Source organism: Pristiophorus japonicus, chromosome 8 (genome assembly GCF_044704955.1).
Source record: "Pristiophorus japonicus isolate sPriJap1 chromosome 8, sPriJap1.hap1, whole genome shotgun sequence".
In the NCBI taxonomy this organism is placed as follows: domain Eukaryota; kingdom Metazoa; phylum Chordata; class Chondrichthyes; family Pristiophoridae; genus Pristiophorus; species Pristiophorus japonicus.
In genome coordinates this window covers 189,518,976-189,545,492 of record NC_091984.1, presented here as the reverse complement: position 1 = coordinate 189,545,492, position 26,517 = coordinate 189,518,976, and the positions used below count along the sequence as shown (strand labels likewise).

At 47.6% G+C, this 26,517-nt stretch overlaps 1 protein-coding gene across 1 annotated transcript in view; it reads left to right on the top strand.

Annotated features, from left to right (window-relative positions):
* The first annotated feature begins 18,386 nt into the window (after positions 1-18,386).
* Positions 18,387-26,517, top strand: part of srrm4 (serine/arginine repetitive matrix 4) — a 437,595-nt gene continuing 429,464 nt past the window's right edge. Inside the window, exon 1 of the mRNA XM_070886319.1 lies at positions 18,387-18,517. Coding sequence (XP_070742420.1) covers positions 18,387-18,517 — 131 coding nt within the window. The remainder of the gene's footprint in view (positions 18,518-26,517) is intronic.

Sequence of the window (26,517 nt, the reverse complement as noted above, 5' to 3'; positions counted from 1 at the left end):
AGGTGTGAACGGCCGTTCCTGTGGCCCTTGATGGCTTCTGCCTGCTGTCGAGAACCTGTTCTCCCGGTTTTGTCTGTGTGTGGGGGTAGCAGCTTGTTTAGTGCTGTGAACTTCTTGTTCCAATATTTCGTTAGTTGTCGTACCAGCATTGTAAATTAACCTCGTTTCTTCTTCCCCTACCAAGAATGTCTGTGCAACCAGTGCTGCTGCCTCTAAGGTCAGGTTCTTGGTCCCTATGAGCTTTCGGAATATGCCTGCGTGGCCTATTCCTTCAATGAAAAAGTCTCTCAGCATTTCTCTCCTCAGTTCATCGGAGAACTCACATAAACTAGCCAACCTCCGAAGTTCCGCCACGAAGTCGGGTATGCTCTGGCCCACACAGCGTCTGTAGTTGTAGAACCTGTGTCTGGCCATGTGTAGGCTGCTGGCTGGCTTCAGGTGGTCTCTTACCAGTGTGCTCAATTCTTCAAACGACTTGCTTGCTGGTTTCTCGGGTGCCAACAGATCCTTCATTAAAGCATATGTTTTCGAGCCACAGCTGGTCAAGAGATGGGCTCTTCTCTTGTCTGCCTTATCGTCGCCTAACCAGTCTTTGGTTACAAAGCTTTGCTGGAGCCTTTCTATAAAGTCCTCCCAATTGTCTCCCGCATTGTACTTTTCATCTGATCCGTTGTTCGCCATTCTGTGGATTCTGTAATCCCGTAACTCGTCGCCACTGTAAAGTCCTGTCCCCTCAGTACAGATTCACAGAGGCATGTAGTGAAGTCAAGGTCACTCTGGACCTGCACCTTTATTTCACAGCTCTGGAATGCTGCACTTGCCTGAGACCTGTCCTTATATACCTGTCTCTTGCAAGTGTACCCCTGGTGGTAAGGTATGCTGGTGGTTACAGGTCATATCTTATTACAGTCATGTATAGCATGTTAGGATACAGTTATATATAATAATGTAAGATGCATGACAATTGAGATGTATAAAATTATGAGGGGACTAGATAGAGTGGATACGAAGGACCTATTTCCTTTAGAAGAGGGATCAGCAACCAGGGGGCATAGATTTAAAGTAATTGGTAGGAGGTTTAAAGGGGATTTGAGGTGAAATTTCTTCACCCAGAGGGTGATGGGGGTCTGGAACTCACTGCCTGAAAGGGTGGCAGAGGCAGAAACCCTCACCACATTTAAAAGTACTTGGATATGCACTTGAAGTACCGTAACCTGAAGGGCTACAGGCCAAGAGCTAGAAAGTGGGATTAGGCTGGATAGCCCTTGGTCGGCCGGCACGGACACAATGGGCTCAAATGGCCTCCTTCCATGCTGTAAATTTCTATGATTTTGTGTGGTGCAAATTGCCCTCTGCCCGAAATGGGGCGCTCCCGCCCTGTTTTGGTGTTTTTTTACCATAGCTGAGGGTCAGGTCAACTCTTTCGCGACATTCGGCTCTTTGTTTTTTTTTTGGTTTTGATCGGAAGTAGGTCATAATGGGGGCGGTGGCAACACCTGAGGAACAGATACGGGGCGGTGATGGCAACTGAGGGGCAGTGCAGAGTGACCGCCGCGATGACGTCACCACAGCTCTCCCTGCCACTTAAAGGGGAGAGTCACCGCAATTTTAAAACATCGGCCCACTGGGCCACCAGGGCAGTCGACCAACAAAAATAAAAGATGGGGGCAGCAGGCAGTGAGCCCTCCCCTTTAACGGAAGCCGCATGGCCGCTGCAAAAGGCCACAGCCTCACTGGACCACCGGGTGAAAGCTTGTTTTGGCACCGCCGGGCGGAACGAAGATTTTTCAAGGGTAATGTCACCATCGGGAGGTTCAATCGGTGGTGCTCACGGTGATGATGCGCTTACCGCCGAGCGCGCAGCAGCGGAGACTGGCGGGGGGGGGGGGGGATCGGGGCACCGCTGGAAAACTCGGGAGGACAAATTGGGCTGGCAGCAGCCATTCCACAAAAAGCCGGCGGCCACTTCACCCTGCAGCATGGCCGCCGCTTTTCAGGGGTAACAGGCCTTAAGGAGAGGGGCAATTTCAGCCCCTTTGATTCTAAGACGGTGGCTCACCACCACCTTCCCGAGGGCAATTAGGGATGGGCAACAAATGCCGGCCTTGCCAGCGACACCCACATCCTGTGAACGAATGTAAAAGAAGACTGTAAAATCCAATGTCTCAAAGTCTGAAGCTGTCCCACTCATTTACGATTTGCACTTAAAGAGTTCAAATTAGACAGCTGTAAAATCCAAGGTTTTTTTCTACATTCATGAATGGTTTTGAGTGCGGCAAATTAAGGAAAACATATTTTTCACCTTAATACTTACTAATATTACTATATTGTTCTGTATATCGGCTGTGCTCTGCATACAGGCCACACCCTAAACTTCCCTCCACTGATCAGTTCCAGGTGTGATGGGTGGCGACCATACTTATCAGTGTGGGGCGTGCTTTACTCATGGAACCAATACTGGGGCCAATTTGCATCTTTATATTGCGGCGGAAATGGGGCGGTAGCACTATGGAAGTTGTAGCGCAGAGATCACCACCCGATGAGTTCACACTGCCAATCCATCCGCCACCATTTCCATCAGGGCTTAGACATAGGTGGCCAGAGTGGCTGCCTGAAACAGGTGGGAGCTTCTTTAAATATGTGAACCAGGGTTCTATGACATCGATCGGACGCCAATGCCATTTTGGTGCAGTTTTGCACGGTGAGCACTCAGTGCCGGACCCACCCAGTGCTACTGGGCAGCAAAGGTCAGAAACGGACATTTCCAATGATATTTAAAGCTGCTCTCAACTGCACATAGTCGGATCACTGGTATCTATCTGGAGAGTTGAAGGATGTTTGCCAAGAGAATTTCGTGGCTGAGACTGTGTCCTTTTTGTTGCATTTTTTCCATTTCAACCATGGTCTTAGCATAAAGTGGTGCTTGCACTACTGGCTGTAGGAAGAGGAGGAACAATAGCAGCAGCAGGTATGAGGGGGGTTGGGGGGGGGGGGGGGGAGGCTAGTGGAGGGTAGCTCAAGGAACAGCACACAGCCCAGAAAGGATGATGTCTACTCATGAGTGGTCTTACCCTGCTCATAGGAGCTACAGGCCCAGACTGAGCTACCTTAACCTCAATGAGGAGCAGTGCAGGGAGAGATTGCACTTCTCACAATTGGCCCACTGCTTGCAGCAGTTAAGGTCACCGCAGCCCTACATCGGGATCCTTTCGGGCTGCAGCTGGTGACATCTGTAACATCAGTCAGGCTGAGTGCATTACTCCATAAAGCAGATGACCAATGCGCGGTTTGCCAGAGCAAATGACTTCATTGCGTTTTAGGAGCCAGCAGGAAAGGGCTGTGGGGTTTGCAGCCGTTGTAAGATTTCCAATCGTGCATTAATTTGGCACGTGTCCATCGGGGACTCCTGCCATCAAGCCTGGTACCTTCATGAACCGCAAGGTGTTTCACTGCCACAATATCCAGTGGCCTGGAACCACCGGCAGTGTTTCGTGCAGGTGTCTGCCTGCTTCCTGGGCTGTTCTCATGATGCCAGCATCCTGTAGCAGTCCAGCTCTCTTTTTCATATTATGGACTTCAGTTGTGTGGAGAGACTGGAGAAGCTGGGCTTATTCTCCTCAGAGCAGAGAAGGTTAAGGACAGATTTAATAGTGTTCAGAATTATGAGGTGTTCTGATAGAGTAAATTGGGGGAAACTGAGGGGTGACCTAATAGAGGGCTTCAAAATTATGAAAGGTTTTAATAGAGTGGATACAGAGAGAATGATTCCACTTGTGGGGAAGAACATAACTCGAGGCCATCAATATAAGATAGTCACCAAGAAATGCAATAGGTAATTCAGAAGAAACTTCTTTACCCAAAGAGTGGTGAGAATGTGGAACTCGCTACCACAGGGAATGGTTGAAGCGAATAGTATCGATGCATTTAAGGGGCGGCTAGACAAGCACATGAGGGAGAGGGAAATAGAGGGTTATGCTGATAGAGTGAGATGAGGAAAGACGGAAGGATGCTCGGGTGGAGCATAAACGGCGGCATGGTCTATTTCTGTGCCATATACCCTATCTAATCCTATGTTTCCACTGGCAGGAGGGTCGGTAACCAGTGGTCACAGATTTAAGGTGATTGGCAAAAGAACCAGAAGAGATGAGGAGAATTGGTTTTTGTTATGATCTAGAATGCACTGCCTGAAAGGGTGGTGGAAGCAGATTCAATAGTAACTTTCAAAAAGGTACTGGGTAAATACTTGAAGGGGAATTTTGCAGGGCTATGGAGAAAGAGTGGCACTAACTGGATAGCTCTTACAAAGAGCTGGCACAGGCACGATGGGCCAAATGGCCCGTATGCTTCTATTATTTTCCTTCCTTTTTGACAAGGAGCAACAGGTCACAGGCTGGCACCTGAGAGACAAGAGATTTCTTCTACAGACTTGGCTGAGGACCCCACTCCAAAATCAAAGCACACCAGGGGAGATAATTTGCAACAGTGGTCACAGCTCAACCAGAGCAATCATCAAGCAGTCCACAGGGGGCGCTGCAACACCCCGCTGTCAGGAAGTGCCTGGGGTGTTCTACAGTCCAGGCCCCGGGAACGTGTTGAGGATAGTCGGCCATGTGTTGCCTCCTACAGAACGTTATCCTGCAATAAGCAGAGCTACTGCTGGTGACAGATCAAGAGGACCAGCCGCTACATGCTTAATCAAAAGATGCAGCATGATCTTAAAATTAGAGCTAGACCATTTAGGAATGAAATCAGGAAGCAATTTTTCATGCAGAGGGTGGCTGAATTCTGGAACTCCCAAAAGTCTGTGCATGCTGTGGGTCAATCAAATTCTCAAAACTGAGATCGCTAGTTTTTTGTTGAGTAAGGGTATCAAGGGATATGGAACAAAGGCGGGTTAATGGCGTTGTGGTACAGATCAGCCGTGGTCTAATTGCAGAACAGGCTCGAAGGGCTGAATGGTCCACTCCTGTTCCTATGCAGCAGCAACTGGAGGTCTACAACATCAGCCTGAAGCCAGAACTGTATGACAGCATCTCATTGACCATCGTTCCTCCGAAATGACTCGTTCCCCCATCCCCTCTGCCCATTTCCTGGCCAGATCATCGTCTGAACTAGTCCATCTCGCCACCAACAAAAAACTTCCATCATTCATAGACATGCCACCGGGTTTTGTCACATCCACAACACAAATACTCTGCAAGACAACATCATCAACTGAAAGAATGTTACAGTTTGATCGTGTTATCAAATGGTTGCGCGAATGCTTGTGGTCAGCGACCTCTAGGAACTTGCGTCTGAGAGGGCCCAGCTGCAGACTGCTGCATCTTGGCTGCTGCCAGCTGACATCCTGGCATCATGGTGGGCAATCGGTTGAGGGGCTGGCAGGAGAGAAGGCATGCTGCCACTGTCAGAGAGGGCAATACGTGATTGAAAGACTGGGGGGACGGATTATTAGGGGCTTCAAAGGAGGCGGAGATGGTGGAACTCCGATCCCGAATTGCACCATTCAATCAAAGATGTGAATGCTGGTGACACAGACTCCTGGACAGAGGGCCCAGCAGTAGTGTTGATTAACTTGATCACACGCTCCATGATAGCCTGCAGAGAGGTGAAGCCTTGCTCCAGAACACCACTCAAGCTCCTACATACATGGTGTGCCAACTCTTAAGCAGGCAATCCAATGCCTCGAGCAATTGCTTGAGATGTTCCTTTTCAAGGTTCGGCTGCTGAAGTCCTGCTCGGCAGAGCTATCACCTGAGCTTTCTCTCTGGCCAGCCATCTCCTGGTCCGTCCTTCCCACTATTGCCATTTCCTGCTCACGTGTGCTGAGCCATTCACTCTGTGTAGGTTTCTCTAACTCACTCTCTGTCCCACCTGGTGCTGGTGCTTGGGAGGACGGAATGAGTGGTGGTGCCTCTTTGCCATGGTGGTTCCTCCCCCCGCCGCCCCCCATCCCCTCCATCTGGTGCTGCAGGATTCAGTTATAGGATGGTCCTGGAAAGAAAGAGAAGAGGAGCAAGGTACAGCAAGTAACGGGAAGGTTACACAACAGCAGATGAGTGCCAGTGCATTGCAGCACCAGCTTACCATTCAACCTGTACTTGCAATTGATTGAACAAAGGGAAAAGGTAAGAGAAATAAGTAGACGCCTGCTGGACTTGGCCTCCAGCCTTGCCACCACCAATGCATCCCCTGGTGCCTGCCCAAAATATCTTCAAGGCTTCCTCTTCCATCTAAGTGAGAACATATATAGAGGCTGATCCCTCCCCAATTCTTGTCCTGTGTTGTGAGACAGCTTGTCCTGTAGGAAGAGTGGGAGTGAGTTCGTGGGTAATTCTTGTAAAGGGCTATGCAGATGTGTGGGACAGCTTCATATAGCGTGTACGTTGAGAGAAAATAAACAAAGAAAGACTACTATTTATATGACTTCAGGGCATTCCAAAGTACTTTACAATCAGTGAAGTACTTTTCAAGTGAAGTCACTGTTGGAATGTAGGAAACACGACAGTCAATTTACACACAGCAAGCCCCCTCAAACAGCAATGGAATAAATGACCAGATGATTTGTTTTAGGTGTTGGTTGAGGGATAACTGTGGCCAAGCCTCCAGGAGAACTATAACGCTCTAATTCAAATAATGTGATGAGATATTTTACGTCCAATTAGGAGGGCAGACATAAGGTTTAACAACTCATCTGACATTGCAGCACTTCCTCAGACCTGCACTGGAGTGTGAACCTGGATTATATGCTGCAAATATCTGGAGTGGGACTTGAACTTGAAGATTCAATAGGGCATACAACAAAGAATCACATCCACTGTATAATTTTAACCAGAGGCTTGAGGAAATTCAGATCAAAAGCACAACATTTCTTCGCAAACTACTGTGTATTTAGTGGGGTGCGGCAATGGTCCAATAAAGGGCTGCATTTTGGTTACCAGAAAGGAGGTATTTTATTGACGTCAGATTCTGATTCAGAAGCAAAACAGCTACCACTGAGCTACATTTGACAAGAGTGGGAGAAAAAGTAAGTTGTGGGCAAGATGGGAACATAGTAATATGCAGGAGAGTGGTTCAAATGTGACTTTTTAAAATTCATTCTGTTACATTGCGAATAACTCCACAAGACTGTATATCTTAAGCTCAAACTGTTGTGACCTTGGTCTCTTTATTGTAACTCCAGAGTGAGGAGGCAGCAGGGTAGACTGCCTTTTAAACCTGCTTGCTCAGGGTGTGCAGATGACCCTTGGGTCTCCCACAGGTGTGCCCCCTGGTGGCAAGTCTTACACATTGGTAATGTTTACATACATAACACATTCAAAGGATGTGGCTGTCATTGACAAGGCCTGCATTTATTGCCCAACTCTAATTGCTCTTGAGAAGGTGGTGAGCCGCCTTGTTGAACCACTGCAGCCCTTGTGGTGCAGGTCATTTCAGAGGGCAGTTAAGAGTCAACCACATGGCTGTAGGTCTGGAGTCACTTTTAGGTCAGACCAGATAAGGACTGCAGATTAATGAACCAGATGGGTTTTTACAACAATCTAATAGTTTCATGGCCACCATTACTGATACTAGATTTTAATTCCAGATTTATTTAATTTACTGAATTTACATTCCCTAGCTGCTGTGGTGGGATTTGAACGACAGATCATTAGTCCAGGCCTCTGGATTACTAGTTCAGTAATATAACCACTATGGTACCACACCTCTAAAGCAGTGCAAAAGCAGTCAGTGGAAGAGTGAAATGCATTCCAATTATTACCAAATAAAATCAGAATTCTGCTTAAGGCTGGCTTGAGGGCAGCAGCAACAAGTGAGTATGTGATTAGAATGAGAAGGAAGTTTGGTGCAGCATCCCATTGTGCTTGGTGAAGGATGGGGAGCGAGGTGGGAAGGGTATGGAGAGCCGGGGGGAGAACATAAGATCATAAGAAATAGGAGCAGGAGTAGGCCAGTTGGCCCCTCGAACCTGCTCCACCATTCAATAAGATCATGGCTGATCTGATCTTGGGCTCAACTCCACTTCCTTGCCCGCTCCCCATAACCCTTCACTCCCTTATCATTCAAAAATCTGTCGATCTCCACCTTAAATATATTCAATGACCCAGCCTCCACAGCTCTCTGGGGCAGAGCATTCCACAGATTTACAATCCTCTGAGAGAAAAAATTCCTCCTCATCTCTATTGTGTTCCGAACACAGATGAGACTGCAAACAGGGAGGTTAAAGTAGCAGTTACCTCAGTCTTTATTAAGGCACTCCAGAGTGAGAAACAGGTCTTAGGGGCAAGTTTATATACAGTGCTCCCAAGGGATGCTGGGATCCCTTGGGACTTCAGGGGATGCGCTCCCTGGTGGCGGAACATGGGAGTGCATGTTTTACAGATACACAACATCACTCACCCCCCCAAAGTCAAAGTGAAAACTATTTACAAGGTGAGGCGGTCGGGAGCCTTTCTTTCCCTGGTGGACCGCCTCGGTACAAATGTCTGTTCTGGTGTGTTGGCTGTGCTCTCGCTGGGCTGGTGTGTTGTTGGCCCTGCAGGGCTGCTGGGTGAGCCTGGCCTTGCTGGGCTGTTGGGTTCAATTTCCTGGTCCGGGGTGGTGTCGTTGATCCTTTGGGTGTGTGTTGTCGGCTCGAAAAAGGTGGTGTCTGCTGTGGGTTGTTCAGGGCAGTCGATGAACCGCAGCCTCGTTTGGTCCAGGTGCTTTCTGCAAATTTGTCCATTGTCTAGTTTAACTACAAACACCCTACTCCCTTCTTTAGCTATCACCGTGCCCGCGATCCACTTGGGATCATGTCCATAGTTTAGCACATACACAGGGTCATTCAGATCAATTTCCCGTGATACAGTGGCGCGACCATCGTTTACATTTTGTTGCTGCCGCCTGCTCTCTACCTGATCATGCAGGTTGGGGTGAATTTCAAGAGCAATTACTTGTTTTTTCCCCCATACCCAGTTCTCACCTTTACGCAATAACACATGTAGGGGCTCTAAGAGGGTGCTTAATCCCGGTAGGGAGTTACCAAAATAGGTGAGGAGTCCCAGGAACGACCACAGCTCCGTGACGTTCTGTAGCCTAGGCGCGTTCCTGATAGCCTCTGTCTTGGCGTCTGTGGGCCGAATGCCGTCCGCCGCGATCTTTCTCCCCAAAAACTCCACTTCTGTTGCCATGAAGACACATTTCGATCTCTTCAGCCGCAGCCCTACGCGCTCTAGTCGCTGGAGGACCTCCTCCAGGTTTTGTCGGTGCTCGACGGTGTCCCGACCCGTGACCAATATGCCGTCCTGAAAAACCACTATGCATGGTACCGATTTGTGTAGGGTCTCCATGTTTTTCTGGAAGATCACTGCAGCCGACCGAATTCCAAACGGGCATCTATTGTAGATGAACAGTCCCTTGTGCGTGTTGATGCAGGTGAGGCCCTTCGAAGACTCCTCCAGCTCCTGCGTCATGTAGGCCGAAGTCAGGTCGAGCTTGGTGAATGTCTTGCCTCCTGCCAGCGTCGCAAATAGGTCGTCTGTCTTAGGTAGCGGGTATTGGTCCTATAGCGAGAAACGATTAATAGTTACTTTATAATTGCCGCAAATCGTGACCGTGCCATCACTTTTGAGTACTGGAACAATCGGGCTGGCCCACTCGCTGAATTCCACTGGGGAGATTATGCCCTTGCTTTGCAGCCTGTCCGGCTCAATTTTCACTCTTTCCCTCATCACGTGAGGTACCACTCGCGCCTTGTGGTGAATGGGTCGTGCCTCTGGGACCAAGTGGATCCGCCCCTTCGCCCTGGAAAAATTTCCAATGCCTGGCTCAAAAAGGGAAGGAAATTTGTTAAGAACCTGGGTACATGAGGCCTCATCGACATGTGATAGTGCTCGGATGTCATCCGAGTTCCAGCGGATTTTGCCCAGCCAGCTCCTTCCAAGCAGTGTGGGGCCATCGCCTGGGACAATCCAGAGTGGCAGTTCGTGCACCATGCCCTCGTCGGTGACCTTGACCATGGCGCTGCCCAGGACAGTGATGAGCTCTTTGGTGTACGTTCACAGTTTTGTGTGGATGGGGCTCAGGGCTGGTCTGATTGCCTTGTTGCACCACAGTCTCGCAAACATTTTTTTACTCATGATGGATTGGCTGGCACCAGTGTCCAGTTCCATGGCTACGGGTAAGCCATTCAATTTTGCATTTAGCATTATAGGTGGATATTTCGTCGAAAATGTTTGCATCCCGTGTACTTCAGCATTTGCCTCCTCTCTCTGAGGCTCGAAATTGCTTTGATCCACCATGGACCAATCTTCCTCTGTCACGTGGTGGTTAGCAGGTTTTGCAGAGCTTGCAGCTCGTTTGCAAGCTCTTTGGAGGTGCCCCATTGTTCCACAGCTCTTGCAAACATACCCTTTGAAGCGGCATGAATAGGCTGAATGGAAGCCTCCACAACGTCAACAAGGTGTGAATTGCTTTGCATTCATCCTTTGTTGCGGACTCTGAGTCATCTGGATCACCTGAGTCCTACTGGCAGTTGCAGACTCGTGGTTTCTGCCCTGTACATTTCTGCTTGCAAACACAGTTCCAGTTAATTTATGAACATTGCTAACACTTGTGTGCTGAGAGATTTGTTTGGTGTTATCACTGGTGGACATATTGCAATGGCCTTACTGAGGGTCGGTGTCTCTACAGTCAAAAGTTTTCGTAGGATGGTCTCGTGGCCAATGCCCAGCACAAAAAAGTCTCTGAGCATCTGCTCCAGGTAGCCATCAAACTCACATTGTCCTGCAAGTCGCCTGAGCTCGGCGACGTAGCTCACCACTTCCTGACCTTCAGATCACTGGCACGTGTAGAACCGATACTTCGCCATCAGCATGCTCTCCCTCGGGTTAAGATGCTCCCGAACTGGTGTACACAGCTCCTCATACGACTTATCTGTGGTTTCACCGAAGCCAGAAGGTTCTTCATGAGGCTGTAGGTCGGTGCCCCGCAGACCGTGAGGAGGACCGCTCTCCTTTTTGCAGCGCTTCCTTCTCCGTCCAGCTCGTTGACTACAAAGTACTGGTCTAGCCATTCGACATAGGCTTCCCAGTCCTCACCTTCCGAGAACTGCTCCAGGATGCCCACAGTTTGTTGCATCTTTGCGTTGGATTTGTATACTCGTCGCCAGTTATTGTGTTCCTAACACAGATGAGACTGCACACAGGGAGATTAAAGTAACAGTGACCTCAGTCTTTATTAAGACACTCCAGAGTGAGGAACAAGCCTTAGGGGCTGGCTTATATACAGTGCTCCTAAGGGTTGCTTGGATCCCTTGGGACTTCAGGGGATGCGCTCCCTGGTGGCGGAACATGAGAGTGCATGCTTTACAGATGCACAACAATCTCAGTTTTAAACTATCCCCCTTACTTCTAGATTCCCCCCCATGAGGGGAAACATCCTCTCTGCATCTACCTTGTCGCGTTCTCTCAGCATCTTATATGTTTCAATAAGATCACCTCTCATTCTTCTGAACTCCAATAAGTATTGGCCCAACCTACTCAACCTATCTTCATAAGTCAACCCCCTCATCTCCGGAATCAACCTAGTGAACCTTCTCTGAACTGCCTCCAATGTAAGTGTATCATTCCTTATATAAGGAGACCAAGGGGCCGAAATTCAGGGTCCTGATAAGGCCGTTATTGCCGGAACATGGCGGTCAGGCAGCGGAAGCCAATGGTGGCCGGTTTGCAGTCGACTGGCCCCCACGAGCGATATTTAGCACAGGATTTTTTGGGGCAGTGTCTACTTCCGCCCCAATCCCCCGATTTCTGGGGCGGTATGGGGCTTGTGGTGGTGATGACACAATGCGTGCATACTGCTGCCGCTCCGCCCCGGCCCCGATTTTCAGTATAATAACTGCTGCCGGTTTTCTGACAGGGCCCCCGCCAGCGTTTTGAGTCGGTGCACTTTGCCGGGCTGCTCGAGACCGCCAGCGGAGGAGAAAGGGAGGTGTGTTGGGATCGGGTTTTTGCGATGAAAATTTAGTGGAATTCTTTGTAGGGATTTGCACAAACGGCATCGGACTTCTGAGAACTTTTGAAGCGTTGGGAAAAGTTTTTCACTCTCAGTGATTAGTCGTGGCCTATGGACCTCATTCTCTGCTCCACGGAGGCCTCCTAGTGAGGATCCAGTGATTAGTTGTGGCCTGTGGACCTCATTCTCTGCTCCATAGAGGCCTCCTAGTGAGGGTCCAGTGATTAGTTGTGGCCTGTGGAACTCATTCTCTGCTCCACAGAGGCCTCCCAGTGAGGGTCCAGCCTGCAGACTTGTCCACATTGTGAGAGGCAGGGAGGCACGCAGGAGAAGGTGGCGCCATCCGCAACGGGTCCAAAGGCAGCAGGCAAGGGAGGCAGCAGTCATGACTTCACAACATGGAGAAGGGCCTGCAGATGGCCACAGATCTCCATGTCTAGAGGGTGGCCAGGAGGGAGATGGCGTGAGGAGGAGGGTCCGATATGCTGACCCCGCACACCACATACTGGCCCAGGAGCCTTGCCAGCAGGAGCCTGCAGTGGCTCAGAAACATCAGCAGGAAGAAGAAGAAGGCGCTCAGCCAGCTGCCATCGGAGGGGTCCAGCACAGACTGTGGCAAGGAGGCCCGACCTTGCAAGGGTGTACCGACGTCGGTTTTCCTTCCTGGAGCTCAGCGATGAGCAATGTGTGTGAAAACTCTGATTTAGGAAGGACATTCTGAGGGAACTGAGCAATGTCCTGCGGACAGGTCTGGAGCCTCACACAAAGCTGAGGACAGCTCTCAGCATTGAAACAAAAGTGATCATAGCTCTCAACTTCGGCGCTACTAGCTCTTTCCAGTCTGCAACTGCAGATATTTCTATTATATCACAATTCTCTGCCCATCGCTCCATCCGGCAGGTGACCGATGCTTTCTTTATGAGAAGGCTCCAATATATCTCCTTCCTGATGACCAGGGGGAAGCAGGTGGAGTGGGAGTCTGGATTTGTCCGGATTGCAGGCTTCCCCAGGGTACAGGGGATTGCACATATGTTGGACTGAGGGCGTCACAAAACCATCCAGAGATATTCATGAACAGGAAGGGATCCCACTCCCTGAATATTCAGTTGGTGTGTGACCACCAGCGTCGGATCCTGGCAGTCGATGCCAGGTATCCAGGCAACAGCCACGAATCCTTCATCCTATGCCAGAGCAGTGTGCCCGCCGTCTTCACCGGACCAAACCAGGACTGTGGATGGCTGATTGGGGAAAGGGATATCCACTGTCCACTTGGCTGCTGACTCCCCTTCGCAACCCCAGGACTACAGGCAAGCATGCCTACAACGATGCTCATTCTGCCACCAGGTGCATCCATCATCGAGCACTGCATTGGGATCCTCAAATAGAGATTCCCTTACCTGGACTGCACTGGTGGCACATTGCAGTACTCGCCTGAACGGGTTTCCATCTTCGTGGTCGTCTGCTGCACGTTGCATAACCTGGCTGTCATGAGGGGCCAGCCGCTGGAGGTAGAGACAGCAGTACCACCTCAGGAGGAGGCGCAGCAGCAGGAGGAGGAGGCGCAGGAGGAGGAGGTGGAGGAGGAGGTGGAGGACCAGGATCCGCATCGCCAGCCACCCAGGAGGCTTCAGCGTCATCCTAACCCTGCAAGGGAAGTGCAGACCCGGCTGATTGCTGTTCGGTTTAGATAATCTCATCCCCACATGACCCTTCAGCGTCTAATTTAAATGGCCATCCCAATGAGTACCTTCATAGATAATTGCCTGCCATCACATTAGACACATGCCCAGATATCGGTGCAAAAAATAAAGATTTAATACATCATCCAAATCATTGCAAAAAACTCACACAACAAAAAACATTGCAAAAAAATAACAGAACAAGATCATTTGTGACCCTTGTGCATTTTCTTATAACCCCTCTTGTGTGTGCCTATCCTACTACTGCACCTCAGTGTCTCTCCTGTGGCTGCCTCATGGGTCTGGGAAGGCTGCTGTGTTCCGTGTGGAAGCTGCAGATGTCCTTCTCGGATGTCCTCAACCAGCTTTGGGTCTGGAAGGGCCGGCTGCAGACTGGTCAACACCCTCCTGGGATGGTTCAGTCTGCCTTGGCTCGGGCGACTCCATGCTTGGAGGCACTGGCGGAGTGACAGGTCTGGGGCCAGGAATGCTGCGATCCAGAGTGAGCGCAACATCCGTAGCCTGGCCCGAGGAGCCTGAATAACTCACCAGCGGCGGCACAATACCACCACCATCAATCTGAGGGGGCTCAGGTCGGTGCTGTGACACCACACCGGAAGGTCCCCTGTGGCCCGTGGTGGACTCAGCCACGAAGGCAGCAGTGAGGTGTCGGGTGACATCGACCTGAGACTGCATGCAAGCAGCCAGAGTCTGAAAGCCACCAGATATGACAGCACTTAGACGCTCCATCGACTCTTGCAGAGCCACGGCCATCCTCTCCAAAGCAGCACCGATACGCTCGTTCCCTCGCGCCTGTGCTGCAATGGCAGCTGCCACATCACCTATGGGTTGCAGCATCTCATCTGGATCCGCACGGTCTCTCTGGGAGTCCACTATCACCTGCACACTGGCAGTGATGGGCTCCATGGAGTGTGCAGCGCTGTCGACAATGCAGGAGGCGGACTCTGCCACACGCCTCACCATTTCCGACAGACTCTCTGGCATCCTTGCCAGTGCCCCCAACATCTAGCAATGCATGGCCTCCACCTTCTTTCATAAGCTCCAACATCGATGGGCTCGTCTGAGTCCTCCTCGGCAGAACTCCGATGCGGACTCGCCACCCCCCCCCCCCCGGAGAGATGGCACCCGCGGTTGTCTAGCCCCGTGACCATGTTGCAGCCCGCTATTTCCCAGTGTAACACCCAGTGCAGACCCCTGTACTATCTGAACTAGATCGGATGGTGCACTCCCAGTATCTGAGCTGACGCATGTGAGTGGAAGCAGTGACGCGGTGCTGCCAGCAGTGTCCTCCCCTTTCTCTTCCTCATCGGACAAGTCCCCAAACGATGAAGTTCGCTCCAGAGTGTCAGCAAGGCTGTAGCCCTCAAAGTTCTCAATGGTGTCAGGATGTAGATCCCTCTCATTGTCCTCAGGGGTCTCCTCCAGGCCTCGTGACAGTGTTTCAGGAGGAGCCTCTCCCTCGCCACGGCTGCCACTGCTCACAAGGGTCTCTTCCAAGCCTCGCGACAGCGTCTCAGGAGGATCCTCTCCCTTGCCTTGGCTGCCACTCGGCCTCTAATCCGCATCACCTTTAGTAACGGAGGCCACAGGGGGGTCTCATCTGCAAGCATAAATGGGACAAGGGCTGTCGTGAGGGGGAGGTGGAGAATTGACGCATGGAGCCTGCAACTAGCAGACTTTCAGAGGCAAAGGCACAGTAGACACTGGCGCATTCAGGGAGAGATAGCATTAAAAGAGGGCATTGGCATCGGCAGTACCGCAGGCCACAGGGAAAGCAGCATGTCTGCCCACGAGCACCTCGTCCCTCGCCTCCAAGGGTGTGAGGATTTGGAGCTGGGGCTCGCCACCACCAGTCCTCCTTTGTTCCATTCTATTATGAGCAAGTTTGGGCTGCAAAGCAAAGAATGGTTGGTGAGTACCACTGTGCTGATGCATCAGAAATGAGTGTACAAGTGTGTGTCCCTGACATGCAGCTGTAACTGTAAGATGAAAGGGAGCCTCCATTGCGAGAACACACACACGTATAGAGGCCTCAAAAGTGAAATGCTGCTTCAGTGACTATACAGTGAAGGTGGGAAATAAGAGAAGGATGAAAGAGAGGCTCTCAGATGGAAGGTCAGCAGTTGGTGGAACAGGTACTCACTTTCATCAAATGGATGATGTCGTTCATCCTTTTCCGACATTGGGTGGCAGTCCGATCATGGATGGAGGTCCCTGAGACCTCCACAGTTAGCTCCCTCCAGGCATTAGTAAATACTTCCCGACTGGGTCTCCCTGCATCGGGGTAAAAGACTCGCCTCCTTCCCTCGACAGCCTCCATTGGGGTCTTCAGCTCCGAGAAGCGGGTTGTCCTCCTTGGTACATCAGCACCGGCCTTGGCCTTCACCGCAAGGCCTTCCCTCCTCGGGGCCTAGCTGCAAACCGCGGCCTTTAAGAAGCTCAGAGAGCAGCTGGCTCGTTAGCTGGAAATCAGCAGAAGGGTGAATTTCCCAGTGGTTATTACGCTCCAATCGACCCACCCACACCGCTGCAAAGTCCCGATTCCCGCCGGTCATTACCGCTGGCCGCCATTTTTTTGAAACAAATCGGTGAAAATCGATCCAATGTCCACCGCAACCATAGCGACGGTAATGGCGGCAAAAAAACAGTAATGCACCAGGTTTCTGGCAGGCCTGAATTTCGGCCCCCAAAACTGTATGCAGTACTCCAGATGTGACCTCACCAATATCCTGTACAGTTGTAGTAGGAATTCTCTGCTTTTATACTCCGTCCCCCTTGCAATAAAGGCCAACATTCCATTTGCCTTCCTGATTACTTGCTGTACCTGCACACTAACTTTTTGTGTTTCATGTACAAGGACCCCCCAGATCCCTCTGTACTGCAGCAATTTGTAATCTCTCTCTATTTAAATAATAAATTGCTTGTTTAATTTTCCTGCCAAAGTGGATAACCTCACACTTTTCCACATTATATTCTATCTGCGATATGTTTGCCCACTCACTTAGCCTGTCTCTATCCCTTTGTAGATTATTTGTGTCCTCCTCACAACTTGCTTTCCCACCCGAGGGGGCTGGGTTTCGCTGAAAGTGCAGTAGCAAGGAGTCGTCCTGAAAAAAAGAGAGAGTAAGACCTCATTCTCCCCTTTGCTGACCAGGTAAGGTCATTGAAGACCTTCTGGCACCACACCCACTTCCTGGGGACGATGATTCTGCCGTCGACATTCTCAGCCTGTTGCTGCATCTGACAGGGCACCTCTCTGCCATTTGTAGGGGAGAGGACCTCTTTCCAGCCCCAGCAGGACCTTCATCACTGCATCACTGAACCTGGGAACCCTTGCAGGAGACATCGAGCACAAAAGGTTCCAAGAATTGCACCAAATATTTTTCAAACTTAATGTGTGCCTCTCTGAAAGTGGTGCGAGCTCACTCTACATAGGCATTGAGGCCACTGGAAATCCTACCTTCCAAAGCGGTGAACAGACAAATCAAACACTACTGACTTGCGGATAGCTTACCCATGAAATTTAAGTGAGGCCCGACCGTCAAAATACCTCTCGCAACTGTCAACGAGCCTGGGTTCCCAATTGTCCCGACTCTGCCCGTCCGATTTGCACCACACGTAGAAATCAACCTCCCTGTAACCACATCCTTTGCAATAGACTTTTCTGCCAAGGTGCCTAGTAATGCTTAGATTAACCCATGATGAAAATTGTTGTGCGTCCCGCGTGTTATAGTTGACTCTGATTTACAGCCGTTACTGCAAGATGATCGGATGAGTTTAGCCGTGCAACACACTACCAGCTACGTGTAAACGTAAACTCCGTGTGAATACAAGAGAGCTTTCATTGTGCAGACTGTGGGCTCTAATGAAACAGCAAGGGTACAGGATTTTCTATCAAATCTAAAGGAATGCCTCTCGGCAAAAGAGATAGCCTCCGCCACGTATTCCTTCTGCCAGTCTATTTAGCCTGAAATGTTTTGGGTTGCTTGTAAATGCAGCTGCAGGCTATTGTGTCAGGCACACGCAAGGCCTGCTCTCGGGAACCTGCAGCCTTTTGTTATGCAGATACAGCAGGCAGCAGGCTTTGCTTTTTGTCAGAAGGAAAGTGAGTGAGAGCGAGAGAGAGAGAGGCGGGAGAGAGAAGGGGAAGAGGCAGTGTACTCAGCTGACCAACCCCGCTCCAACGTCACACACTAAATGAGACAAAACAAGAGAACAGCTTAGATGCTGAATGCACACTGCTGCTGCTTTTGTGTTCTCAAGAACCTCGCTGCCCATTTCCGACAGCAAGCGCTTAGTTACAGTTGTGAAGACCCGGACAGCGTAGCAATGGCTCTTGTGTTGCGAGTCCATTGGTGATTACCTGGTAAAGCAGCTCTCCCTTTGATTATAAACTGGTTTGATCCCTCTCATAGTAACTGCCGTAGATCGGCATCGCATCTGGCTGAACCGTCTCGAAAGAGAGATAGAGGGAGACAGAGTGGGACGCTCCAGCGCCGAGGGGAACCGGTCTTTGTGCGACAGTTCCAGTAGAACAGATAGGTGGAAGGTTTCAGTAACTGGACAGCTCCCTTTCCTCGGCTGCCTGAGAGAGTGTGCGTGTGTGTGTGTGTGAGAGAGAGAGAGAGCTCCAAACAAAGCTCCGCTCTCTCCTCACTGCATATCCTCCAGAAGACCAGCGGGTAGATCATGGCCAGCGTGCAGCAAGGCGAGAAGCAGCTCTTTGAAAAGTTCTGGAGGGGAACCTTCAAGGCGGTGGCCACCCCGCGCCCAGAAAGCATCATCGTTGCCAGCATCACAGCCCGGAAGACTCTGAGCAAGTAAGTGTGCATTTTCCCGTTTCTGAAAAACAAGAGAGGTCAGAGTGTCGTAGGCCACAGTACATTGGCAGGCTGCTGAAGATTTAATTGACCATCTGCTATAGTTAGCGCTGCCCTACGTGCTGGGGCTGCTCAGTCACTTTGCCGATTGGAAAGGTCTGTCGTTATCCCGATCAGCCCGGTTTCCCTGTCCGTTATACTGTTTGCAGGAAGGCACTGATGAGACAAGCAATGACACTCGGGGGGTAACAATGAAGAGCGTTAGTGAAGCCAAAGTGGAAGCTATCACCCTCATAGATAAGAACAAAGGATATCAAAAAAAGGACAAGAATACTTCACTACTTCAATTCAAGTGGTCATATTTTTAAGAGAAGAAGGTTCATTGTATCTTGTTCTCAGATTGGTCATATTTTTAATGTAGAAAAGCTTTATCAGCCCTGAGGTCTATGGGTCAAGTAAGAGCCTTATTGAAAGCCATAGTAGGTCAGATTGTTTATTCTTGAAGGATGAACTAGAGTTTATATGGATGAAATCAAATAATAGGAAGGATGACAGGAACATATGACGACTGTTAATCATAAACTGGATTTCATCAAAAGGTTTGAAGATTGAAGGTTTTGCTGAATGGTAAAAACAAATATATAGAAAACTACATTTCAGCTGGTTATGATCAGTACATATTCATGGCTGTCAACACGTTACAATAGAAAGCAATTAGACAGGGGGAGGATGGCACTCTTGTATGAGCAGGCATTCATCTGTGTGTTTAAACTATTGTATCATACCGGGCGAACCAGCTGAGATGTACCAAGCTGTTTACAACGTGTCTCCAGTGACAACAACATATAACCATTCATTTCAGATCCAACGACACGCCGTATGAAGTATCTCCAGACACAGTCAAACGCACACCTTACTAAAAAATGGGAAATACACACAAAACCATAATGCAAGGCTGGGAAGCAACAAATTTTACTTCCACTTGCATTTAACTATTATCTGAGTCTGGGTTATAAGACAAACCTCATTACTGCTGGTTTAATTCGCTTCTACTGCCCTACACTAGGGGTGGCAGGAAAAGCTTAACGAGAAATAGTCTGCTGTTAGAAGTAATACTGCCAACAGATTCCCTTTTCCCATTGTTTGAACTGGGTTAAAGGGAAGGTTCAGCTCCGGAGTGCAGAGTCGTGTGTGGTTCAGTTTGCAGTGACCAGCATAAAAGTACCCTGTACTCATAAAAGAGAAAGGATTACGGTGAAAGTGGGTCTGTGTTAAGATTCCTGAGGCGCATTTGGAATTTACTTGGAAATTCTTAACTTAAAGCAGAAATGTAGGCATCTAGTCCAGTGTATCTCTAGACTAACATTTCTGATTGGTAAATGCAGTGATTAGCTCGTGGAATATTTTTTTATGATATAATCGTTAATATGCGGATTCTGTGAGCAATTAAAGCAGGGTAAATAATAAATCAATTTCAATAAGATTGCACGCAGTGGATGTCCTATGTTCTTTCTTTTGTAGCACTGTACAATCAATGCATTAGTGTGTGTGTGTGTGTGCTCCTGGTCGTTGTGTTGCTATGTCACTGGAGGTTCATTTGAATCTGCCTGCAGACTCCCTGTAGCACGCAGTTTGGCAATTAGTGTTGGCTCTCCGACTCCCCACTTATATATCTGACTTAACAGTGACACTGTATTCAGCCCTGCTACAGCTGTAGGGTATCTTCTGCCATTGTATCTTCAAGCTGTTTCCTACCAGCCTGGGTTCATTAAAAATTCAGCTGATTTTGTGAGAGGAGGCCCAGGCATACAGCAGATGGTTTGCAGGCTGATACTAAGCTTGGCTTTTCTCCTCGCCCTCAACAGATGCTGCTTAACTTAGATTTTAAGGGAGACAGTGTGCCGAGCAGTTCAAAAGAAACTTCCACCAATTTTTTTTAATGTGCATTGTGTTTTGGGAGGTGGGGTGGGTGGGGGGATGGTTAACATTATGGATTCATAGGACAAAGTAAAATGAAATGAATTACTATTAGCTTTCCTACCATAGGAACACAATGTTCTCATGCATGCTCCGTACACTAGGTAATTGATAGATTTTAAACTAATGTTCTTTGTTGAAATCTGCACATTTATTACATTCTCAACGGATGACAAGTCGTTAGTATTTGGCTCTTTGCTGAGGCATCCGTGAATAACTGAGATGAGTAACATCCTCATCCCTGCTAAACAGTGATGAGGAAATGACAGGTTGGACATACTGTTTTTATAAGATATATATATTTTTTCAAAGACTACAGAGCAATGCTCGGCATACAGTAACAAAGCTGAATGCCACTTCTGCATGACAGGTTTAAAAGTGCTACCACAATCAAGACCTGAAGTAGAAGAGACGGAGGGATCATTTAGGCTGGTTCCGCCCCAGAATGTTTTCAGCTACAGATTTAACTCTGAAGTGCGAACCTTTCCTGCCAGCATTATAACAAAACTCATTCTTCTGACCACCGGGTTTCACACTGATGCCGCAGTAATGGGTTCTGGCTGAGGGGGACACTGCAGTCTGTCCCTAACAAGGTAGTCTCCCTTCTCTGTACCGATGGAGGCCCCCTGCGGTGTGACGACCTGATGTCATTGCACAGCTGGTCCATCCTGCATGTCTACACAGCCGAACCCAGAGACTGACTTTGAACCTGTGCCTGAAGTGAGCCACTGCCAAGTATATGGCGTGCTTGTTCGAAGTCTTTGTCTCTTCTGCTATTTCATGAGCCCGCTTCTTTAAATGGTTTAACGCATCTGCTAAAATAATGGGAAGAGGAATTTCGAGTGAGTAAGTGTCAGCTGTGGCTCAGTGGGTAGCACATTCACCTCTGAGTCAGAAGGTTGTGGGTTCAAGTCCCACTCCAGGTACATAAATCTAGCCTGATACTCCAGTGCAGTACTGAGGGAATGCTACACTGTCGGAGATGCCATTTTTCAGATGAGCCGATAAACCGCGGCCCCGTCTGCTCTCTCAGGTGGACGTGAAAGATCCCATGGCATTATTTCGAAGAAGAGCAGGGGAGTTATCCCCGGTGTCCTGGCCAATATTTATCCCTCAATCAACATAACAAAAACAATTTATCTGGTCATTATCACATTGCTGTTTGTGGGAGCTTGCTGTGCGCAAATTGGCTGCTGCATTTCCCACATTACAACAGTGACTACACTCCAAAAGTAATTCATTGTCTGTAAAGTGCTTTGAGATGTCCGATGGTCGTGAAAGGTGCTTTATAAATGCAAATCTTCCTTTCAAGCCCAGTAAGCGCCCATACACTACCATCCCACAGCGCAATTGTACAACCCATCTTTCATTTAGGGGTGAAAAGTTATTTCCTAATCAGTCTCGAGAACAATAAACTTGACACAGCATGAGCCAAACTGATTGAAAGGCTAATGCTGTCACCTCTTAAAGATATTTATTGGTATTTCACAATTATATTAAAATCAAATAGAGCTGGCATTGTAACTTCACCAGAATCAATTTGCAATCTACACAGCAGCATAGCTTGCATTTAAAATACTTTTTCTCCATTCTGAACATCTTCTAATTTTAATTTAATTTTTCAGGCACCATGTAGTGTAAACAGAAGATGAGAAGTTGTTATCTATGATTGATAGCCCATTTGTGGCATTAACCATGACTCACTCACAATTCTTTCACCCGTGAGCTATCAGGCCACCTGCTTTTGCACATGAGCCAATCCCATGTCGCCTCATCCTGTATCTACTATGTAACTCTGCTTATAATACTTGTGTCTTGAAATACTAGTGCACTAATCATACCCGCCCAAGTACAACATCATAATGACAGGTTGACACCAAGCGCAAATAATTTTCTTGGGCTGTAAAATTTTCAACATTATTCATTTAAATTTGATTATTTTTTATTCATAACACACTGAAGTATATGAGAAACAGAATAAGACATTATGAAGTAGATGTACGTTCTTGGCAACTATGAGACAAGATCAAGGGTTACATTCATTAGCCTGATTATAATCTAGTTAGGAGTCTGTCACTCATGTGTTATTTATCATATTACATGGACAGCCACACCTCTATTTCAGTAAATATCTGTATACATTGTCACTATTTTCCAGGGTTCTGCTCCGAATTACCTCTGTAACCTCTTGCAGCCCTTCTTTTGAATTCTTACCCTCTAAGCTACTGACTCCTCCAAAAAAATGTCTTCGACCTTTGTTTGCCTTCTCAACTCATCTCCTAATTATTGTTCAACGCTCAGTCTTCCCCCTCTTTGTAAAGCACCTTGGGACATTTTTGCTATGTTAAGTTGTTATAATCATTTTTTCAAGGAGATATCTACAATTATTCAATTATTGCCATTAGCTAATTTTTTCCTTTCTTCTCAACTGAGTTGCCCGGGTCACAATTCACCCTCAGCTGGGAGGGTAGCAAAAAGTAAAGAAAGACTTGCATTTATGTCGTGCCTTTTAAGACCTGTCCCAAAGTACTTTATAGCCAATTAAGTATTTTTGAAATGTAGTCATTGTTGTATTGTAGGAAATGCAGCAGGTACGGCAAGGTCCCACAAACAGCAATGTGATAATGACCATTTCATCTATTTATTTAGTGATGTTGGTTGAAGGATAAATATTGGCCAGGATACCACGGATAACTTCCCTGCTCTTCTTTGAAATAGTGCCATGGGATCTTTTAAGTCCACCTGAGAGGGCAGACAGGACCTTGTTTTTAACGTCTCATCCGAAAGACGGCAGCTCTGACAGTGCAGCACTCCCTCAACACTGCACGAGCAGTGAAGCAAAGTGTTCCCAGGCTGAGAACAGTGCCACTGTGTGACTGTCCAAGAGGAGATACATGAGAGCAGAGTCTGGGCGATTTCCTCTCTCCCTCCCTGCAATAGAATATTCTTCGTAATGAAGCCTGCTAACTGGGGAAGTATTTTTCACAAACAAAAGAGGTTTACAAAAAATTGTTTGGAGCTCAGAAAAAAACAGTGGGCTGCCTTTTAAGCCATAATCAATTGGCTGAAAAATCTAGTCCCGTGACTAAGACAAACAGAAGACTCAGTGCCTCTCTGTGAAATAGAATTTCAATTCCTACAAGTGAGACTGATCGTAACTTACTTGTAACTTTATCATACACAAGAGTCAGCCTCCCACACAGCAATAGCATGATTCCAACAGGAAGGCACCGATTAGCCTCTGTTATCTTAACTCGTATGTTCTTCAATGCCCCATATCCTGCACCATCCAGGGCAATAGGATGAAGCAGGTTATCGACTTCACCACAACTCCTATCAGTGCGGCTTTGCAATTGCCAGGCGGAGGCATGAATTAAGTAGATTGACTCAAAAGAAGCCTGTTTCTATCTGTCGTCAAGGTGGAATGCCCCTTCACCTCATTAAGCTTCCTTTTAGCAGAGACAGGCCAAATTCTCCTGTCCAAGGCACTCAAACTCATGGCATTGTGATTGAAAGTCAAGCCCTTGGCTGCTGGAATAAAATAACCGCCCCAGATTTGGTGTGGACGTAAACAACGCCTGTTTTATTAACTTAGAAAGATATTTGTCACAATTAAAGCAGGCAGTCAGTCTAACAAAGTCTCTGGGTTTTAATGTGAAATTACTTTGTTTACAATACATATCAAGACTTCTCATGTAAAAAGAACAGGCTTTAAAGTGTGTTTGCTTTGATGTTCAAAACGGGAGTATTTTGCTTACAGAAACTGTTTAAGCTTTCCTACCCACTGATTGATAATTTGTCCACTCCAGCAATTATATTTCTTGACAATAAAGAGCTACATTGCTCTACAGCCTAATCCACTGATTTTTTATGAGAAATTAGTTTCCCGTAATTGGGACATTGGCAAGGAATGCTAGGAAAGTAATAGCCAATTCTCATTTATGTCCAAACTATAAATGAGCAATTCAATGTTTTATTACACTCGTTTGATTCCTTCTTGCTCCTATCCATTGCTGTGTCTTAAAGAAACATCATCTTCATGAAAGAATGTTTTGCACTTTTGTCATTTATATACAAACATGTGAGATAATGTAGATTGTGTCAAAGCACATATCACTTGCACCTCGTGTTATTATGAAAAGAATTACACATCTCCACTATTAATTTCTCTCACCAAATCAAAGATTTGCTAAGCACTTTAAGTGCACAAGATGTGCCAAAGACAAGAACAGGCCATTGGTCCCTCTGGTATTCTAACTCCCCCAGGCCACTATCCAACTACACTTTGAACTCCCCGAGTGTTTTGCATGGACTGGTTCAAAGGTCAGCACTAGGAATAGCACTATTCCTAATTTACATCAATGATTCGGATTCAGAAACTCAACGCAAGGCATGCAGAAGGCGTAAGATGGAAACATGCCATACGGCCCAAGCAGTCTGTGTCAGCATTTACCCTCCACATGAGCAAATAATCCTAACCACATTTACCTGGCCTGTTCTCATATCCCTTTATCCCCTTTTCCTTCATCCACCGACCCAATCTACTCTTGAATATTGACATAGATTCTGCCTCAACTTCTAACCCTGGAAATGAATTCCACAGTGTCACGACTCTTTCTGTAAAGATGTTTCTCCCGCTCGCTTACATTTAATCTTGGCCCCTTGTTCTAGACCCATCAACTACTGGGAACACTTTGCTTCGATCTATCCTGTCTCATCCATCCATAATTTTAAACACTTCTATCACATTGCGTCATAATCTGTGTTGATCTAATGAAAACATCCCCAATTTCTCAAGTCTTTCTTTATATTTGTATGACCTCATACCAGGTAGCATCTCAGTGAATCTGCATTGTAAATTTTCTAAAGCCTTAATATCTTTCCTACAGCATAGAGTCCAATACTGAACAAAATACTTGAACTTCTTATTAAGCTTTTATATAGGCTCAGCTTTTATATTCTATACCTGTTCTGGTAAAGCCTAGAATCCCATTAGTTTCTTTACAGCCTTAACAACCTGAGGTTTAATGTCCTGTGAACCTGCACCCCACAAATCCCTCTGCTGTCCAAGAGCACTGAGCCTGCTTCCATTCAGAGTATAATTACTGCTGTTTTATTTTACTCAAATGGTTACCTATAACTCACACGTGCTGACATTTAATGCCATCTGCAGCTTTTTTGCCAATTCCCCCATTTTATTACTATTCCTTTGCAGCTTCCTCTGGTCTTCTAAAGATTTCTATTTTGATATCACCTGCAAATTTCCACCATTCCCTCAGGACCTGTATCCCAATCATTGATATACACAGTAGCCCAGAACTGAACCCTACGGGACCCAACTACCCACTTCCAACCATTTTGAAAAACCGCCCTTAACCTCTGTGTTTTCTCCCTAACTAATGTTTAATCCAGTTTGCTGTCCTCCCCCTAAATGCATACTCCTTAACTTTCTTTAATAATCTTCCATGTAGTACCCTGCCAAAGCCTTTGTTAAAGTCCACCCTCACTGCACCCACTGCATTTCCCTCATCTATCATGTCTGTTATCACCTCAGAGAATTCTACGAGGTTTGTCAAGCACCAGTATCCCTTGTGAAATCCATGTGTGCTATGTTAGTTTGGATGATGTGGAATCTGTATGGGTGGAGCTGTGGAATACCAAAGGGCAGAAAATGCTAGTGGGAGTTGTGTACAGACCACCAAACAGTAGTAGTGAGGTTGGGGACAGCATCAAACAAGAAATTAGGGATGCGTGCAATAAAGCTACAGCAGTTATCATGGGCAACTTTAATCTACATATAGATTGGACTAACCAAACTGGTAGCAATACGGTGGAGGAGGATTTCCTGGAGTGTATTAGGGATGGTTTTCTAGACCAATATGTCGAGCAACCAATTAGAGGTCTGGCCATCCTAGATCGGGTGATGTATAATGAGAAAGACTAATTAGCAATCTTGTTGTGCGAGATCCCTTGGGGAAGCGTGACCGTAATATGGTAGAATTTTATATTAAGATGGAGAGTGA